At 45.6% G+C, this 21,789-nt stretch overlaps 1 protein-coding gene across 2 annotated transcripts in view; it reads right to left on the bottom strand.

Annotated features, from left to right (window-relative positions):
* Positions 1-21,789, bottom strand: part of LOC137524936 (intelectin-1-like) — a 49,515-nt gene that overhangs the window by 2,341 nt on the left and 25,385 nt on the right. For both annotated transcript variants that reach the window (XM_068245464.1, XM_068245463.1), the window contains exons 5-7: positions 20,324-20,482; positions 17,586-17,706; positions 10,715-10,821 (exon numbers count right to left, since the gene is read on the bottom strand). In XM_068245464.1, coding sequence (XP_068101565.1) covers positions 10,715-10,821; positions 17,586-17,706; positions 20,324-20,482 — 387 coding nt within the window. The remainder of the gene's footprint in view (positions 1-10,714; positions 10,822-17,585; positions 17,707-20,323; positions 20,483-21,789) is intronic.

Here is a 21,789-nt window from a genome sequence, read left to right as displayed (position 1 = left end):
GCACATAATATATTCTTCACAACAGTTACAAAAGTTACAAAAAGATGAAAGGAAACCTTTGTATTGCTACTTCCTAACAATTTCTAGAAATAAATGTGAGTTTTAGAATATTAGCTGCTTTTGATAGTTGTCCTTTAATGTCAGATTAAGAACTTTTAAAGTACCTTCATCAACTTATTATCTTTCCATGACACTAGTTGAATTCTGACAAGCTCTTTAGGGTTATGGTTAACAAAACTACAGACCTTTGACACAAGTAAGGGATTCTGGTGGCCATACTGATGATGTTATTGACTAGACCAGGTTTTAGTACAGTCAATAAGCTCCAGGCTACAGCAAGACTGAAGTGATGTAGACTGAAGCATGGTAGAAGCATCATAAGGGGCGTGCGGTGTAGATGCAGGTTGCTCCGCATAGGCAAACGCAGGGGGGGATTACAGCTGCCCAGAATCCCCCCTCAGACCAGGGCCAGTGCAGTGTCTGGGGACAGGCACAAGTTGAGATACCAGAATATCTGCAGGTATCCTGCAGCTCACAGCACCGCCCCTTTCTTTCCCTGCTACAGTTGACTTTGGATGGAGCAGCAACGTGTGTACAGAGCATGGAGCAGCAGTGTGTGTACAAAGCATAGAGCAGCTCCGGGGAACTTAACAGAGTCAGGTATGAGCACAGCCATGTGACCTGCTGTGTGCATGCTTCATTTTCCTCTTCATTAGCAATGTTGGCTGTCCTCATTATTATCTGTATCCAAACTTCTCCTGATCGATCCCCTTGTCGATCGGGAGCAGATCGGACATTTAGAAAAAAATTGTCAGATCCTGTCAGTCGGATGGAAAAAATGCATTATGTGTACCCAGCATGATGTCCTACTATATTATTATACTATATTGTGTGTGGCTGAGGGAGACATTTCAGGAATCCCCCCCTTGAAAATCCTAGGTTTGCCCCTGCTCCGGGTGTCACCTCAGAAGGGGTGACCCCAAAGCAGGGCAGAGGCAATTGGGAAAGGATGCAGACAGGGAGTGGACCCGACATTTCACCTCTCCCTTCCTCCTATGCCCTCCTCCTTTAAGCAGAGTGGCACAGTAGATGTGCTTTGCAGAGCAGATTTTACCATCAGAAGGGCTGCCTGAACCGACCTCTGTCTGTCTGATCACCAGGGGTGCTCGCCGGTGCTCTCAAATTCGAATTTATCAAGGGTAGATTTTTTATGATTCCAGAACTCGAATCCGAAGATCGATACCGATCCCGAATTCGAATGTACCCGAATAGTCACTCTCGAATTTGGCCGTGATCACGGGTGTTAACCCGGGATCACGAATTCGGCTTCGGTATCCAGGGGATGACGTTATTGGGACAATCAGAAGGCCCCCAGCCGAGGCTCCTGCAACCAAACAGAGGAGGGGAGCCTGGCCCTCCTCTCCTCTATATGAGACGGCGGCCATCTTAGGGAGCACATCCTTGCTTGTGACTCTGTGGTACTGAGAACATCTCCAGTGCTGCTGTTCGTCTGAGCAAGTGCTTTTTCACTGCTTAACACAGTGTTTTGCATCCTACACACATTCTCTACACATTTATTGTACTTATTTATTGATAGATAGTCATTTGATTGTTTTAGTTTTCAGTCAGTAGCTAGTGTATACTGTATACTGTGCTAGGCTAGTGTTAGGTCTGTGTGCAGGCTAGGGCCTGTTAGCTTAGGTAGCCTTACCCTACTAGCTGTAATGGATTGCGGAGACACCGCCGCGCGGTCTGGCAGTGGGGAGGCTGTCTCCGCGTTCAGACGCGCTAGGAGGCAGGACCTTTATGCCAATAGGAGAGGGATCAGCTGATCAGGACTATCAGCTGATCACAGTGTAGTAGGTGATTGGCTAAAGGTGGCCACACACGATACAATAAAATGATCCGATTTTACGGCAATTCGATAAAAACGATTGGATCTCCCGAAAAAATCGAAAGCTTTTTTTTCATTCGACTGAAAAATCCGATCGGATTTCCCGTTTTCTTCGATTTTTATCGATCCGGAATGCCAGATATTTTTCTTCAATCTTTCTAAAGATTGTATGGTGTGTGTTAGATTGTCAATTTATTAATATACACACCCAAGCAATTTTGTTAGAGTTTCCAATCATTTTTATCATAATTGGGGAAATATTTAACATAGGTGTGTGGTACATTGGTCAGATTTTTTAAATGTTACAATGAGTCAGAAAAAATGATTGCAATTCTTAAATTGAACAGATATTTAAAAAATTGTATGGTGTGTGGCCACCTTTAGTGGGGCTGGGCGGCGCTAAGGAGCGCTGCTCTATTTATACTTCTTGCCTGTCAGTTGCTGGTTGTCTGCCGTGCGAATACTTATGTGTGAGCACTCAGACCAGTCAGATCCCACAGTGTGTTAGAACCAGGAGGACCTGGGAATTCACACTTAGCCAGAATACGTTTGTGTTATATGTTAGATCAGTTCCAGGCTGTTGAGACCACGGACCTCACACGCAAGCTTAGGGATACTGTCTCATTGCTGTGTTATACTTTAGACCAGTTCCAGGGTGTTGAGACCACGGAACTCACACCCCAGCTTAGGGATACTGTGTCATTGCTGTGTTATACTTTAGACCAGTTCCAGGGTGTTGAGACCACGGACCTCACACCCAAGTTTAGGGATACTGTGTCATTGCTGTGTTATTCTTTAGACCAGTTCCAGGGTGTTGTGACCAAGGACCTCACACCCAAGCTTAGGGACTCTGTGTCATCACTGTGTTACTCTAGACTTGTTCCTGGGTGTCGAGATCAAGGAGCTCACACCCCAGTCTAGGTCTCTGTTATATTGATATGTTATGACTATTTGCTCTGTCGACCTTTCTCTTGCTTTCTGATTCGTTACCTCTGCATATCTGTCTACCTGTTGCCAGACCCTGCCTGTAACCGGTTACCGAATCAGTCTCCTGTCTCTGTACTTCATCTGCTCGTGCGTTGCCGACCTGACCTGCCCGACTATCCTAGCTGTCACTCTCCCTGAGTGCTCAGTCTATCAGTATTAGCAGTGACACCATTCCATCAGGTGTCATCTGCAATCAGGACTCCCGCTCCTTAGAGAGTCCGGCCTGTTAGCAGCCAGTGGTCCCATCCTCTGGCTGCAGTACAGTTCACCATCTAATACTGTTATCCCTGGTTACCAGGTCCTCACTATCAAGAGATAGTTTCTGCACTGCCCAGGGCCACCTGCCCCTCAGGTGGCTCTTGGCCGAATCTTTTATATCTCCCGCTCCTTGGGAGATAGCCTTCAGTTCATCTAACACATTTACTCATTAGGTGTCCAGAGGTTAGTCATACTTGTATTATTGGTGATTCTGCAGATCATCCATAATCGAGTATACATCTGTATTGTTGATGATTCTGCAGATCATCACCAATCAGATTCTCTCTGTGTGCTGACAACGATCGTTACACTAGCTTAGGTAGGTTAGGGATTATAGTTAGTTGTGTACTAGTACTAGTTTACTTAATTTGTACTGTTAGTCTGTGAGTTTATTTAGCTTCAGTACTGTGTTAGTTACTGTTCAGGCCAGCATCTGTTGTGATCTGTGACTGTCATCTGCCCGACCCTATAGATTGCGTCCCTGTGTGACAGACTTTTATTGTCACTCACTGTCTGTTACATGAGTTAGTTATCGACTACTGCACTACTACTAGGGATTATAGTTAGTAGTAGTTGTTACCTACATTCTAGTTTAGTTAATTTGTACTGCTATAGCCTGTGAGTTTATTTAGTGCCGCAGACTTCACTACTGTGTAATAGTTACTTCACAGGCCACTAGGCCAGGCCAGCATCTGTTGTGGTCTGTGACTGTCATCTGCCCGACTCTATTGATTGCGTCTGTGTGTGACAGACTTTTATCGTCACTGTCTGTCACACGAGTTAGTTATCGACTACTGCACTATTAATAGTGATTATAGTTAGTAGTAGTTGTAACCTACGTACTAGTTTGTGTAATAGTTACTTCACAGGTCAGCATCTGTTGTGATCTGTGACTGTCATCTGCCTGACCCTATTGATTGTGTCCGTGTGTGACAGACTTTTATTGTCACTGTCTGTCACATGAGTTAATTATCGACTACTACTGCTAGGGATTAAAGTTAGTAGTAGTTGTGTTACCTACGTACTAGTTTACTTAATTTGTACTGCTAGTCTGTGAGTTTATTTAGTGCCGCAGGCTTCACTTCTGTGTAATAGTTACTTCACAAGCCAGCATCTGTTGTGATCTGTGACTGTCATCTGCCTGACCCTATTGATTGCGTCCGTGTGTGACAGACATTTATTTGTCACTGTCTGTCACACGAGTTAGTTATTGACTACTGTAGACTACCCTATTGTTAGTAGTACTACTACTATTTAAAAAAAATAAATCATTTTTTGTTGTCACTCACCAGTCACCACCAACCCAGACACTTTATTAAAGTTTACACCCTTTCCCGCCCTTTCTACACATATATATTTTTGTTTTTCTTATTGTATTTGTATAATTGTACAATGACTGGCAGAGGTAGAGGCACCACCATGAGAGGCAGCACCATTGCAGCCACCACTGCCGGCAGGTCTGTGACTGGTCCGCCGCCAGCCACAGAGTTGTGGAGGATGGAGCAGAGGCACAGCAGCAGCGTGTTGCGCCCATCTTTGCCATGGGTTGTCGCCCCCGACCCATTGCGGAGAGTCAGGCACAGGCTGTCGTGGAAATGATGGCGGAGCAGCAAGCCACTGTTTCCAGCCAGACCTCCAGCGCCAGTGAGACCAGTGCCACCACCAGGTGTGACCAAGGTTCTGCCTGCCACCAACAGGCGCATCCGGGTGCTGAACGGGTTGCTTGCCCAGGCCAGGGGTGCAGCTAAGGTTTTTGTGGCCCCAAGCGGACTGTAGCAAGAGGCCCTAGGCGACAAATGGGTGTGGCTATCCCGCATAAGTGGGCGTGGCCATGACATGTGGGTGGAGCAGGAGGGCGGATTGGGGCGGGGCTGTTTAAAACATGGATGTTGGGGTGATTGAGGCGCGCGTAGCGCGCCGAAAGATTGGCGCGGCCATGACATTGTATGGGCGAAGCTTAACCGTAGCACAGCAAATATAGCCAACTATGACCATTAAATAATAAATGCAGCAACAGTTACCCCAGACACCAGAAAATAAAAACGCAATTTGGGCCACATTTCAGCAGAAATCAAACGCAATTAGGGCACATTTTCAGCAGAAATCAAACGCAATTAGGGCACATTTTCAGCCGAAATCAAACGCAATTAGGGCACATTTTCAGCAGATATCAAACGCATTTAGGGCACAGTTCAGCAGAAATCAATCGCAATTAGGGCCACATTTTCAGCAGATATCAAACGCATTTAGGGCACAGTTCAGCAGAAATCAATCGCAATTAGGGCCACATTTTCAGCAGATATCAAACGCATTTAGGGCACAGTTCAGCAGAAATCAATCGCAATTAGGGCCACATTTTCAGCAGATATCAAACGCATTTAGGGCACAGTTCAGCAGAAATCAATCGCAATTAGGGCCACATTTTCAGCAGATATCAAACGCATTTAGGGCACAGTTCAGCAGAAATCAATCGCAATTAGGGCCACATTTTCAGCAGATATCAAACGCATTTAGGGCACAGTTCAGCAGAAATCAATCGCAATTAGGGCCACATTTTCAGCAGATATCAAACGCATTTAGGGCACAGTTCAGCAGAAATCAATCGCAATTAGGGCCACATTTTCAGCAGATATCAAACGCATTTAGGGCACAGTTCAGCAGAAATCAATCGCAATTAGGGCCACATTTTCAGCAGATATCAAACGCATTTAGGGCACAGTTCAGCAGAAATCAATCGCAATTAGGGCCACATTTTCAGCAGATATCAAACGCATTTAGGGCACAGTTCAGCAGAAATCAATCGCAATTAGGGCCACATTTTCAGCAGATATCAAACGCATTCAGGGCACAGTTCAGCAGAAATCAATCGCAATTAGGGCCACATTTTCAGCAGATATCAAACGCAATTAGGGCACAGTTCAGCAGAAATCAATCGCAATTAGGGCCACATTTTCAGCAGATATCAAACGCATTTAGGGCACAGTTCAGCAGAAATCAATCGCAATTAGGGCCACATTTTCAGCAGATATCAAACGCATTTAGGGCACAGTTCAGCAGAAATCAATCGCAATTAGGGCCACATTTTCAGCAGATATCAAACGCATTTAGGGCACAGTTCAGCAGAAATCAATCGCAATTAGGGCCACATTTTCAGCAGATATCAAACGCATTCAGGGCACAGTTCAGCAGAAATCAATCGCAATTAGGGCCACATTTTCAGCAGATATCAAACGCAATTAGGGCACAGTTCAGCAGAAATCAATCGCAATTAGGGCCACATTTTCAGCAGATATCAAACGCATTTAGGGCACAGTTCAGCAGAAATCAATCGCAAATTCGCAATTAGGGCTGCGGCTGCAAAAAGAAAAGAATTTACTCACCTGGCAGGCTGGCACTGGCAGAAGTCTTCTCTCCCTGGTCTCCTCTCCCGGCCGGCTTCTCAGGCGCGCAGTTCCCACGGAGCTCCCTCCCTGGCTTCCTCCTCCAATCTCCCGCGCTGATTCATGCAGGGCTACGGGTCGGGAAGATGGCCACCCGAAGCCCTGTACTGGAGACATAGTCTCCAGAGCAGGGCTTCGGCGGCGGCCATCTTCCTGTAGCCCTGCTCTGCTCTGCCAGCCCAGCGGGGCTGCGGGGAAAAAGTGACGTCACGCCGACGTCACGGAGCCGCCGAGGCCCCTAAGATTGTGAGGCCCCAAGCGACCGCTTGGTTCGCTTTATGCCTCGCGGCGCCCCTGGCCCAGGCCATGTGCTCCCAGCTCCTGCCATACTCCTTTGTGCTGGAGGGGAGTGACATGAAAACGCTCCTGCAGTATGGGATCCCGGAGTGGCAAATTCCCAGCCGCCACTATTTCTCCCAGCACTGCTTCGGTTTGCTATGGCGAACGAGGGCCGCTCGCTCGATCACGCCGTGAGTGAGCAGATCCACGTCACCATGGATTCATGGAGCAGCCATTTTGGGACAGACCTCTACCAGTCCTTCACGGCCCACTGGGTCAGCTTGGTGGAATGCACCAGCGAGGAAGCAGCAGGTCCATCCTCGAGCGCAGCAGCAGCAGCACCAGCAGTAGTACACTATGTGGTGCCACCATGCAGGGTTAGGGGAGAAGCAGCAGCTCCCGCCGCCAAGCAACCCCACCTCAACAGCAGTGTGAAGGCCCCCCATTGCCAAGCGCTGCTGGGGAAGAACAGTCTCACGGCAGCCAACGTGCTCCGTTACCTGAGGGAGCAGGATAAGACGTGGCTGACTGCCAGAGGCCTCAGAGTCGGATTGGTGGTGTCCAACAATGCGGCTAACCTGCTGGCTGCCATCACCAGGGGACACTTGACCCACGTCCTCTGCTTGGCCCACGTCTTGAACCTGGTGGTGCAGAAGTTCCTACGCACCTACCAGGGGATGGACAATCTTTTGGAATCGGCTCGGAAAATTGTGCGCAGTTTCCGCCACTCAGCCGCTGCCGCATCAAACCTGACTGACATGCAGCAGGGCGAGGGCCTGCCACGACACCGCCTTGTCATCGATGTGCCAACTCGCTGGAATTCCACCCTGGTGATGTTGGAGCGGCTGGTAGAGCAGAGGAGGGCTGTCAACCGCCACATCATTGAGAGCACTCTCGCTGGCACCACCAAACTCCAGCTCCTCTCCAACGCACAGTGGGGGCAGATGCAGCAGGTCTGCTTGGTGTTGACTCCCTTCCTGCAGGGAACCAACCTGGTCAGCGAGGAACAGGCATCCCTCTGCCAGTGGGTGCCCTTTGTTTGTCTGCTGGACAGGGCATTTTGTGATCTGCTGGATGTGGGAGAGGAGGCCCTGATCCAGCTGGAACAGCAGCCACCTGCGCAGTCCACTTCTGTGCAGGATTTTGAGTTGTTGGAGGAGGAGTTGGAGGTCCTGGACATTGCTGTTGAGGGGGAACAGCAGAGCGCTGCTGCAGTGGTGCGAGGGTGGAGAGAGGAGGAAGAGGCTCAGGGGCCAGGGGAGGAGGACAGCGAACTTGTGGCCACTGACCTTGATGTCTCTGCTGGACGGTCCACCCAGGGTTAAGCAGATGCGGGCTCGGGAGGACACCTGCATCAGCATGATCCTGGACCCACGGCTGAAGGGGAAGGTGGGTCAGTTCCTGCCTGCTAGAGACCCTGAGCAGCGAACAAGGGAGTTGCAGGAGATCCTTGTTCGACGATTGGAGGAAGCCTTCCCCCAGCCTTCCACCCCCTCTGTCCCTGTCCAGCCAGCACAGCAGCCAGTGCCTGCAGCCAGCAGCAGCATCAGGCGCCCAGGAGACCTGCTGTCCTTGACAAAGGCACTCTACATGACGGTAGACCAGCCGAGAGAGGAGGTGCATGCAGCAGCATCCTCCTCTCAAAGTCACAGCCAGCACCTGACCCGGATGGTGGCCAACTACATGGGGTCCTTTAGTGGGCTTGACACTGGCAAGGAGCCTGTGTACCCTTTGGAGTACTGGGTCGAGCGCTTGCAGATCTGGAGTGAGCTGGCGCAGTACGCCCTGGAAGTCCTGTCTTGCCCCCCTTCCAGCGTGCTGTCCGAGAGGTGCTTCAGTGCGGCCGGTGGCTTGGTCACCGAGAAGCGCTCTTGTCTGTCCATGGACAGACTCAGGCCTGGATTTAAGGCACGTTCCAGGCACCTGTTGGTGAGAGGAGGACATGAGGTGCCTGGGAATTATTTTTTCACAACTTCAGCCTTCAGTCACCTTGCTAATTTGGCTTGGTTTTTCTGTAGGTGCTGTGGTACCACCGCTAGGTGCCATGGCCCGTTACATTGCCTGCTGCTGCTGTCACACGTCACTCCTCCTGCTGCTGCAGCTGCTGTATTTAACCTCCTGCTGTCTGTATTCCCACCGCCAAGGTCCACAGAATTATGCGCTGCTGCCATGCGCCACTAGCTATTACGGCACTACAATAGCTACATTTTGTTGTAAAAAGAAAATTTCTGAGGTGTCTGGGTTGAAAACTGTGCTGTCCCAGTTGTGTATTGGACACAGTGTGGGCTTCAGGACTGCTGTGTGGAACCTCCTGCTGTTGGTGTTTATTTACGGTAGTAGTACTAACGCTAGGCACCATGGCCTGTTACACTGCCTGCTGCCACACGTCACTCCTCCTCCTGCTGCTGCTGTATTTAACCTCCTGCTGTTTGTGTTCCCACCACCAGGGTCTACAGAATTATGTGCTGCTGCCATGCGCCACTAGCTATTACGCCACTACAATAGCTACATTTTGTTGTTAAAAAAAAAATTCTGAGGTGTCTGGGTTGAAAACTGTGTTGTCCCAGTTGTGTATTGGACACAATGTGGGCTTCATGACTGCTGTCTGGAACTTCCTGCTGTTGGTATTTATTTACAGCCGTGGTACCAACGCTAGATGCCATGGCCTGTTACACTGCCTGCTGCCACACGTTACGCCTCTTCCTCCTGCTGCTGTATTTAACCTCCTGCTGTCTGTGTTCCCACCGCCAGGGTCCATAGAATTATGCGCTGCTGCCATACACCACTAGCTATCATGCCACTACAATAGCTACATTTTTTGGTAAAAAAAAGAGAAAAATTTTCTGAGGTGTCTGGGTTGAAAACTGTGCTGTCCCAGTTGTGAATTGGACACAATGTGGGCTTCACGACTGCTGTCCGGAACCTCCTGCTGTATGGTGTTTATTATTACAGCCGTGGTACCAACGCTAGGTGCCATGGCCTGTTACATTGCCTGCTGCCACACGTCACTCCTCCTCCTGCTGCTGCATTTAACCTCCTGCTGTCTGTGTTTCAGCCGCCAGGGTCCACTGAATTATGCGCTGCTGCCATGCGCCACTAGCTATAAGGCCACAAAAAACATTAAGTTGGGTACAAGAGGAAGAATATGAAAAAAAAAAAAAAAAAAGAAGAAGAAGAGGAAGAAGGAGAAGGAGAAGAAGAAAGCAAATGCAGAGAAAAAGTTTTCCATCAATTTTTTTTAATTACACCTATTTAATTGTGATTTCCCTTACAAAAAAAATTGCTTTAAGGCCATCCGAATTCGTGATCACGACTATTACCCAAAATCAATTACCGATCACGACTCAAATTCGAATCTAATTCTATGGGCGTGATCACTGCCGAATCTGAATTTGACCCGGACCCGAATTCGAATGTACTCGAATCAAATTTGGGTACATTCGAGCATCGCTGCTGATCTTACTCCTGCACTGTTGATATATCTGTGTATGACCCCTGACTGCTTGCTGACTCTGAAATTGCCTACAATTATGATTGACAAACATCTGATATATTGTTTTACCTTTTGTTCCCATTTTAAAATCCCTTTTCTCAAAAACTTTAAGGTCTTTTTTAAAAATGTTTTATACAGGTTCACACTAGTGACCCTGACAGACATAGACAGACGTAGCAAATTTGGTGGTGATAACAAGTTTGCAAATTAATCTGAAACTCAACTTCATAGAGTTCAATACATTTTGTTGAAAGTCACATCAAAATTGGAAATTGGCCTAGAAATGGAATTTTAAACAGATTTCATTCATTTTTCTCCTCTCTGCTGGCATAGCTTACACACATAAAAGAGGCAAAAACTTACGTCTTCAGAATTGCAGCCATTGGTTACTTTCATCCCTGGGCATAAAGCATTTGCTGCCTTTTCACAGTTTATAACTCGGAACTGGATGAAGCCAGCAGTGAATTCCGCTGCAGAAGAAAACAGAGAGGGATGTTTCATTTGCATTTCAGACATCTATATTTAACCACTTCCCGACCGCGGTAATTGAAATCCCTGTTTGGGAGCTGTTATCCCTGCCAGGAAGTAGTTTTCAATTAGCTCGCTGCACACTCCCACTGCTACCACCGATTGCGCTGCTCTCTCGCCTCTGCAGTCCACTCACCCAGCCATTGGTATGACGGCAGAACTCTGTGAGCCAGTCAGGAGCTGATTGAATCCACTGGCTCCTGACCACATGATCAAAGTGAGCCAATCTCATTCACCCCCAAATTGCCATCCCACCGATCAATAATGCAGGTGTACTTCATAGATGATTATGCCCTTGTACCAAATTCTGCCAACCTGAACCTGAATCTTTGTGCATGAACACCACGGCAGGAAAAGTTAACACACCCTTGTCACCTCCTCTGTGTGCTGCCCACAACATAAATGAGGATGTATGTGAGAGCTGCGACACGACGTGGAGAGTAGAGACGACCCCAACAGTTCACCGGCGAACTTGATCGCACGAATCCCGGCAAACCGCAAACACATAGCGAGTTCGATTTGCCCCTATACCACATCATTGGGCTGACCCTCGACATCACAGTCAGCAGACACATGTCACCAATCAGGCTGCACTCCCTCCTGGACCCCCGCCCCCTCTCAATAAAAATGCTGCTGCATCCGCCATTTTCTCACTCTGTCTGCTGCCTGCTTAGTGAGAGAAGAGAGTGGTTGCTGGAGAGATAGGGAAAGCATTAGTTAGGTCTTGTTAGCTTGCTCGTTGCTGATATTTGTTGCTGAAAAGAACCACAAAAAGGCTCTTTTGAGAGCTAATGTTCTTGTGATGTGTTTTTGTTTTGTGTGTGTGAAACTGACACTGCATATACAGCCCTGTCTGTCACAGCTGGCCCTTGCTATACTGTGCCAGGTCCAGCACAGTCAGTGCATACCTTTCACTGCATCTGTGTGACTGCACATTGTATTATACCAGTCACTGCATACATTTCACTGCATCTGTGTGGCTGTACATTGTATTATACCAGTCAGTGCATACCTTTCACTGCATCTGGGTGACTGCACACTGTATTATACCAGTCACTGCATAAATTTCACTGCATCTGTGACTGCACATTACATTATACCAGTCACTGCATACCTTTCACTGTATCTGTGTGACTGCACACTGTATTATACCAGTCAGTGCATACCTTTCACTGCATCTGTGTGACTGAACATTGTATTATACCAGGCACTGCATACCTTTCACTGCATCTGTGTGACTGCACACTGTTTTATATACCAGTCACTGCATACATTTCACTGCATCTGTGTGATTGCACTCTGTATTATACCAGTCACTGCATACCTTTCACTGCATCTGTGTGTCTGCACATTGTACTATACCAGTCACTGCATACCTTTCACTGCATCTGTATGACTGCACACTATTTATATACCAGTCAGTGCATACCTCCGCCTGCATCTGCATGGCTGCACATTGCATTATACCAGTCACTGCATATCTTTCACTGCATCTGTGTGACTGCACACTGATTTATATACCAGTCAGTACATACCTTTTGCTGCATCTGTGTGACTGCACATTGTATTATGCCACTCACTGCATACCTTTCACTGCATCTGTGTGACTGCACACTGTTTATATACCAGTCAGTGCATACCTTTCACTGCATCTGTGTGACTGCACATTGTATTATACCAGACACTGCATACCTTTCACTACATCTGTGTAACTGCACATTGTATTATACCAGTCACTGCATACATTTCACTGCATCTGTGTGACTGTACATTGTATTATACCAGTCACTGCATACCTTTCACTGCATCTGTGTGACTGCACACTGTATTATACCAGTCACTACATAAATTTCACTGCATCTGTGACTGCACATTACATTATACCAGTCACTGCATACCTTTCACTGCATCTGTGTGACTGCACACTGTATTATACCAGTCAGTGCATACCTTTCACTGCATCTGTGTGACTGAACATTGTATTATACCAGGCACTGCATACCTTTCACTGCATCTGTGTGACTGCACACTGTTTTATATACCAGTCACTGCATACCTTTCACTGCATCTGTGTGATTGCACACTGTATTATACCAGTCACTGCATACCTTTCACTGCATCTGTATGACTGCACACTGTTTATATACCAGTCAGTGCATACCTTCCCCTGCATCTGCATGGCTGCACATTGCATTATACCAGTCACTGCATATCTTTCACTGCATCTGTGTGACTGCACACTGATTTATATACCAGTCAGTACATACCTTTTGCTGCATCTGTGTGACTGCACATTGTATTATGCCACTCACTGCATACCTTTCACTGCATCTGTGTGACTGCACACTGTTTATATACCAGTCAGTGCATACCTTTCACTGCATCTGTGTGACTGCACACTGTTTATATACCAGTCAGTGCATACCTTTCACTGCATCTTTGTGACTGCACATTGTATTATACCAGACACTGCATACCTTTCACTACATCTGTGTAACTGCACATTGTATTATACCAGTCACTGCATACATTTCACTGCATCTGTGTGACTGTACATTGTATTATACCAGTCACTGCATACCTTTCATTGCATCTGTGTGACTGCACACTGTATTATACCAGTCACTACATACATTTCACTGCATCTGTGACTGCACATTACATTATACCAGTCACTGCATACCTTTCACTGCATCTGTGTGACTGCACACTGTATTATACCAGTCAGTGCATACCTTTCACTGCATCTGTGTGACTGAACATTGTATTATTCCAGGCACTGCATACCTTTCACTGCATCTGTGTGACTGCACACTGTTTTATATATCAGTCACTGCATACCTTTCACTGCATCTGTGTGATTGCACACTATATTATACCAGTCACTGCATACCTTTCACTGCATCTGTATGACTGCACACTGTTTATATATCAGTCAGTGCATACCTTCCCCTGCATCTGCATGGCTGCACATTGCATTATACCAGTCACTGCATATCTTTCACTGCATCTGTGTGACTGCACACTGATTTATATACCAGTCAGTACATACCTTTTGCTGCATCTGTGTGACTGCACACTGTATTATGCCACTCACTGCATACCTTTCACTGCATCTGTGTGACTGCACACTGTTTATATACCAGTCAGTGCATACCTTTCACTGCATCTGTGTGACTGCACATTGTATTATACCAGTCACTGCATACCTTTCACTGCATCTGTGTGACTGCACATTGTATTATACCAGTCACTGCATACCTTTGACTGCATCTGTATGACTGCACACTGTTTATATACAAGTCAGTGAATACCTTTCACTGCATCTGTGTGGCTGCACATTGTAGTATACCAGTCACTGCATACCTTTCACTGCATCTGTGTGACTGCACACTGATTTATATACCAGTCACTGCATACCTTTCACTGCATCTGTGTGACTGCACACTGATTTATATACCAGTCAGTACATACCTTTCACTGCATCTGTGTGACTGCACATTGTATTATACCAGTCACTGCATACCTTTCACAGCATCTGTGTGACTGCACATTGTATTATACCAGTCACTGCATACCTTTCACTGCGTCGGTGACTGCACACTGTATTATACCAATCACTGCATACGTTTCATTGCATCTATGTGACTGCACACTGTTTTATATACCAGTCAGTGCATACCTTTCACTGCATCTGCGTGTCTGCACACTGTATTATACCAGTCACATACCTTTCACTGCATCTGTGTGACTGCACACTGATTTATATACCAGTCAGTGACCAAGCCCTGACACAAACATATATGAAGGAGATACTGCTCTCTTTTAAATCCTCTCTTTCACTAGAATTCACCGCTATAACTAATAACCTACAAGTGTCCCTCTCCTCACTAGGGGACAGAATAGCCAGCAATGAAGAACATGTTGCTGCCCTTACTTCAGAGCACAACAAAACGGTAGATTGCCTTGAAGAAACACAACCTGACATAACTTGGCTGAAATCTAAAGCAGCAGATCTTGAAGATTGCAACTGTTGCTGCAATTTAAAATTCAGGGGCATTGAAGAGGCTGTCTCCCCTTCTCAACTGAGAGAATATATTACCAAACTAACAAAAACAACTCTGCCACATCTAGCAGACAATGAAGCAGCGTGAGAAAGGGTTCACAGGTTACCTAAGCCAGCTAACCTCCCCGCCTCCACACCTAGAGATGTAATCTGCTGCTATCAATTCTATACCACCAAAGAAAGCCTGCTGCAGGTTATTCGCACCAAAGGATCGCTACCTGACCCTTTCAGCCACATCACGCTATATTCAGATCTCTCTCAAGCCACCCTTGCTAAACGGAAAGACTTCCAACCCATTACAAAAATACTAAGGGTGCACAACACCCAATACCGTTGGAGCTTCCCCACCAAGCTCTTAATACCAAATGAGGGGAAAATCCTAGCCATCTCATCCATAGCAGAAGGCTATAAGCTGCTGAAGGCATGGAGCCTGTCCCTACCTGACACTGCAGTGAAACCTGCTCGTGCTAAAGAAGTATCTAAAATCACTCAATCCTGGCAACATGTTTCCTGAAGAGGCCATTCGAGTACACCCCACCAGCTCCTTGCTCCACCTCTTAGCCAGACTCCATTCCTGGTCTTCCAGAAGTCCTGCTAATGTCCCCTTGGCGCTAACCTTTGCTCTAAAAAATATGAAAGACATTACATGTCATGTCTCAACCTTTACCCCACAAAGGGCCTATCCCTCCCTCCACTTCTTTCAACCCCCAAACCAGCCCCAGCTACCAGTCTCCAAACACTATATAATCCTAAAATGCTCTCATCTCATCATCTGATGCTTCACCACCCTACTTAAATATGGCTATAACAATCACATCAATACTGTAAATGCTAAAGGGCTTAATAATCCAATCAAAAGGCACTCCCTTTGGAAGGAAGCAATCACACATAAACCAGACCTGCTTTAATAAAAACATAGAGTCTCATACCAAACCCTAATAACCCCAGTCCACAGAGGAGGATTTGGTCTTCCTGACCCTTATCTTTATTACATAGCATCAGAATCAGAATCGGTATGTTCAAATTTTGGTGCCCAAACTTTCCTGGGAAAACATGGGTAACCCTAGAAAAAGCATCCCCCTGCTTGATCATCTTAATCTCATTTGGGCCTCACAATCGCTCCCTAGAACTTCCCACACAACTATTTTAGCAACAACCTCTGCATGGAAAACCCTAGCCAAAACATATCCAAACGATGCAGAAACCTTACTAGCCAAGATCCCTTTAATAACCTTAAAATCCATCATTCAACAACACATCAATCTACTATCATGGACAAAAGCAGGCATCCTTTTCCTCAAAAAATTGTTCTCTCAGTCATCTTTAATCCCTTTCTCCTACTTAAAATGGAAATATAAACTTAATGACCGAGAAATATTCCAGTACCTCCAAATTTCACATTTACATAAAACATCTCCCAGTCCTATTACATTTAAGCCTCTTTCCAAAAAGGCATGGGATTTACTATTCCCTCAAACCTTACTAAGCCTACAGGTCAAATTTCCCTCTGGTATAAATTACTAGTTTCCCCCATGGGAAATCCACTCCAACAGTCAATAATGAGGTGGGACTTAGACCTGCAAGCTCCATTAACACTAGAACGCCTTCAGAAAGCCTTGCTAGACCTAAAACATAACTCTAAATGTAACTATCACCCACTTGGAAACTACTAAAAAAATATTATATAACTGGTATCTTACCCCTTTAAAACTAGTTCTCGTCTCAACACTCCCCCTTATGCTGGATATCATGCAACATCCAAGGGTCCTTACTTCACATTTTATTGGAATGCCCTCTTATTAAATCCTTCTGGTCACACATTTTTAGAATAATCGCATTAATGACTGATCAAGTTATTCCCCCAAATCCTTCATTAGGACTTTTACTAGTAGGATTAGGATCAATACAGAGTATATTCAGAGCAAGCACCACTCATATTATTTGTGCAGCCCACCAGTTATTACTTTCCAACTGGGGGAGCAATCAGTTACCTTCTTTAACCCAACTTCGCAATTTGGTAGACCATAACCTAAAGATGGAAGCCTTGATCCTTATAAGATCCTATCCAGGGAGATCCAAAGACCACCTCCAGATACCATGGGGAAAGATTATCCCCCAATTACTAATGAATTAACCCTTAACTAATTAAACAAGTTTGCCCTTAGAGAGTAAAAAATTAACTCTACTCTCCCAATGACTGGTTCTGACCACCTCCTCTCATTCCCCCCCTTCCTTTCCCCTCTTCCCTCCCTTCTGGTTTGATAGGCCACTCTAAACAGCTGTCGTTCGTGTCAGAGATATTATGACACGTTCAGGTGCAGCTTTCCTGTCTGTCTTCATTCAGTTAGGTTGATCTGGCACTAACCTACAAACTAGTTATAAAGCAAACTTAGAGCTTTATAATCGGTTATGTTTATGTTTACTAAAACTCTTGGCACTGTATTCTCCTTTTACTGAACTGCATATCTGATGCTTATAGTTGATAATGTTTTTCAGCGTGTCAGGGCTCCGACATGCTGTGTCCTTTCATGATAACTCAACCTGTAACCCTCATGGCACTATAAGTGATTGTTGTTATTGTTTGTTTGTTTTACAATTCTTCAATAAAAATTATTGAAAGTAAAAATATGCAAAACGTACCTCTTCCTCTAGGTGAATTTAGTCTTGATGTCTCCTCTGCACTTCCCTGATCATAAACAACTGGAGCAGAAGGTCCATTATCTGCGGGGTATGTTCCAATATTGTACCTTACAGGGAATTTCTAGAAGACAAAACAATATTTCTCCACTGAGAAAGCATATTAAGCTTTTCCCCTAATATAAATGTTCCCTTCACCCGTGCATTTAATACAATGGAGTCACGGAGGCAGCGAAGTGGCGGATGCAGCATAACAAGGCCGATTCCTGAAAGATTTAATGCTGAAATTCAATCAGAGAGAGATCTGTCTCTTGGTTGATCTGCCCATACATCGTGTAAAGTATGGGCACCTTAACTCTCTGGATTGTGTATACAGCAGAGAAGTGGATATATGCACAGGACTACAGGGTACAACCTGAGTGCTACTTCCCAGTATCCATCACAGCAACTCCATTCCAAGATTGAGCGGTTGTGCACATCAGGTAAAACATAGCCTTTATTCCATAAGGTTTAAAATTCCATATACATCACCACCATGGAGAGAGGTACAGGCAGAGAGAGTAAGGTCAACAGCCGTTTCGCGCCTATGCACTGTGGCGCATCGTCAGGACGATGGATTGTGACAATGAAGACAAGTGTAAGCTGTATAGAAATGAGTAACAGTTAATTGGATGTGCAACGCATACCTCAGAGCAAATCCATCTCACCAGTGAGAGTTGCTACCATTAATGGGTCCCTCCCGCAGTCTAGCTATGACTCTATCACTCTTCCCAAAACCTCCTCCTGCCCGTCACATTCTGCTATGACCACACATGGCACAAGCTCTTCAGAGCAGTCATTCCCACTTGTGGCGCCAACGGGATGGCAAGATCACTATCAGGCTAAAGAGGCTATGAGAACTATGGGGTAGGTAGAGTTTTCTGTGTTATATATTCTTTTAACATTAATGTTCCGCACTTATGAGTGGCAATAGCCTCATACCGCATGAAAATATTTATGCTATTGGTAATCTATCTGTATGGATCAATAAAGAAACAAGGCTGCATAGAACTGGCATAACTATTGGAGGAGCCAGTGTGGCTGCAGGTGTGGGGGGTTGTTATCAACGCCTAACCCTCCCTAATTCTGATAGAAAGCTGTCACTGAGTGTGTCTGGGGCCAAACAGAGAAGCACAAGCAGCACGTAAAGCTGTTTTATAGTTATCTTTAGGGACGCTTATTCGGATTCCACGGAATAGAAATTTCCATATTTCCAATTGGAATTCGGAAAATGGAAATCAGAATTCTGCGAGAAAAACAGTAATTTTAGCCCAATCACAGAACTCGGAAGCATTGGACCAATCAAAGAATGAATAATTTTTTTACTGCAAAAATCGGATCACCACGTTAATTTTAGACCAGTCACACGCTTTTTCATTTCTGTTTTTCAGATTTACGTTTTTGACTAATTTTTTTGTCATTTTTTGTAATCTCTAAAAAAAGTATCTAAAAAAAGACTACTAAAATACTCTTTGAAGATCGCAAAAATGGAGAATCGGAGATCGGAAAAACTGAGATTGGCATTGGTGGAGATTGAAATTTCCACGAATTGGCATTTCTGACCATCCCTACATATCTGTCACATCATACTGTAGTCCATCTCTTCATGTCTGCCTTGCTCATTGACTTGCTCAGTCACCTCCCCTTATGTCTATTTCCCTCTGTCAGAGCTCTTCAAATGTCACTGCTAAGGCATCAACAGCAGAATATACACTAGTTAAAGGGGAACTGAAGAGAGAGGTATATGGAGGCTGCCATGTTTATTTCCTTTTAAGCCATACCAGTTGCCTGGCAGCCCTGCTGATCCTCTGCCTCTAATACTATTAGCCATAGCCCCTGAACAAGCATGCAGCAAATCAGGTGTTTCAGACTTTAAAGTCAGGTCTGACAAGACTAGCTGCATGCTTGTTTCTGGTGTTATTCAGATACTACTGCAGAGAAATAGACCAGCAGGGCTGCCAGGCAACTGGTATTGATTAAAAGGAAATAAATATGGCAGCCTCCGTATACCTCTTACTTCAGTTCCCCTTAAAGATTGTGAGAGAAGAGACAGCCAGACTGGGGCAGGGCAGGGAATGTCATTACTAGAGGACACAGCACTGCTCTATCAGGGGGTATGGCTATATTTAGGAGGCGTGCCTAAACTGAAGGGACATGCTGCTTCCTTTTGAATGGGAATGGAATGACATAACTCATGGTGACCACACTTGTTTTGGGGGCGGGGGAGTTATAGCGGCGGTCACACTTGACATGAGAAGAAAGGAAGGATCATGGTGGCTTGTTATTAAATGATCTTTCGCTCATCAGGTTTTTTCAATTACCAAGCATGTTCATGAATCATGATTAGTTCAGGAGACAAGCCAGCATTTTCTATAGTTCTTGTACTTTTATTTGCACTTTTACCCCTCTCCATCTTCCTAAGGGTGGAACAGACTGCTTAGTAGGGTGTTACAATTTGTTTAGCAATTGTAGATAATAACTGTCACCCAATAATAAATAATATACCATGTAAATTATGCTGTAGGGGGTCCAGCAATTCAGTTCTGAATATGTTTGCCCTTCCAGAGATTAAAACTTTCAGACTATAGTAGGTAGATTTTTTTCATATATGACTTTTTACAGCAAGATTGATAATTTGAATTAGCTCCCAAATACTCTGTTTACGTATTAAAAATTTGCACATGCTTATCTTTTCTGTTTACCTTGTAGATGTTGAAGAGATTCCCTCCATGAGCAGAGAGAATGCCATTTTCTGTATGATATCGTAGAAGAGAAGTGCTCTTCCATTGGGTTAGCGGTGTCTTGTTCGGCACATGCCATAGACCTATATTATCAGCTTTGATGTCATAATAGCCAGGATTCTGCAGAAACAAGGGTATAATAGGCAACATACCATTAAAGACCTTCTTCTGGCTGTCTAAAGTGGTCTCTTGTTGTCTTTTTTGGGAATATTAGTAGTACTATTGTAACGATCCGCTCAGCTGTCTGCACAGACAGACAGCTGTTTTACCATTCCTTAAGTCTGAGGGCTGCAGGTCTCTGGAAAAGGGACCTGTCTTTGCTTTGCTAGTTTCAGACCTGCTCAGCTGCTGAGGAATTTGCATACATTCGTTATGCAAGTTGCCTACCTCCCTCCTTTGAAGACTGACAGTATAAATACCATGTTCTCCCAGAATCCTTTGCTGGTCATCTTCATGGTTTGTTACTGATAAACACTTCTAGAGTGTCAGCCTTGCCTGTTTGTCAAAGATTATCTTAGAGTAATTCTTGGGACTGTACTAGGCATTCCCTCTAGTGCAGTCAGATTGTATTATCTGTTTTGCCTAGTCCTGTACTCCTGTCTTGTTTTTCTGTCGCGATTGCGCTATTGCCAGTGGCGGTTGATAGCGAATCGCTCTGTCTTGTTTGGATCGCACTAGCCTCTAGCGGTAGCGGCTGTGGATCCTTCTGATCTGAGTTCCTGGAGTGTAAGCTGGAGCAGCGGTTGCTACTGGCTACCTCATCTATCTGTCTTGTTTGGATCGCACTAGTCTCTAGCGGTAGGGGCTGTGGATCCTTCTGATCTGAGTTCCTGGAGTGTAAACTGGAGCAGCGGTTGCTACTGGCTACCTCATCTGTCTGTCTTGTTTGGATCACACTAGCCTCTAGTGGTAACGGCTGTGGATCCTTCTGATCTGTGTTCCTGGAGTGTAGGCCAGAGCTACGGTTGCTGCTGGCTGCTCTATCTGTCTGGATCACACTTGCCCTAGTGGTAGTGGCAGTGCCTCCTTCTGTATCTCTGCCTTAGGGGTGCTAGCCAGAGCAGCGGTTGCTACTGGAAGCCCCACCTGTCTGTCTGTCTTGTCTGATACGAACGCTTGCTGTAGGCTCGGTGAGGTAACCGTTTACCAAGCGTTCGCATTCTCTATTTCGTGTTTGTCTGTCATTGGTTAGTTAGGGTAGCACGCTTATCACTGGGCGCCTAACGCGCGTTGATTGTGCAGAAACGCGTTTCGCTGTTGCGAATGAGTGCGGTGTTTGCGTTTAGCTAGCGTTTGTTATTTTCCTTATCTTCTCATTGTTTTTTGCTGTGCCTTTGCTACTCTCGTGCTCTGTTTTGTTCAGCCTTGTGTCACTTCTGGCAAACGCCTCTCTCCGGAGAATGCATTCCCACTTTTGTTTCTGCAGA

Source organism: Hyperolius riggenbachi, chromosome 7, assembly GCF_040937935.1.
Source record: "Hyperolius riggenbachi isolate aHypRig1 chromosome 7, aHypRig1.pri, whole genome shotgun sequence".
Taxonomy (NCBI): domain Eukaryota; kingdom Metazoa; phylum Chordata; class Amphibia; order Anura; family Hyperoliidae; genus Hyperolius; species Hyperolius riggenbachi.
Note: the sequence above shows the minus strand (reverse complement) of the source record. Positions and strands in the feature narration are given on the sequence as shown.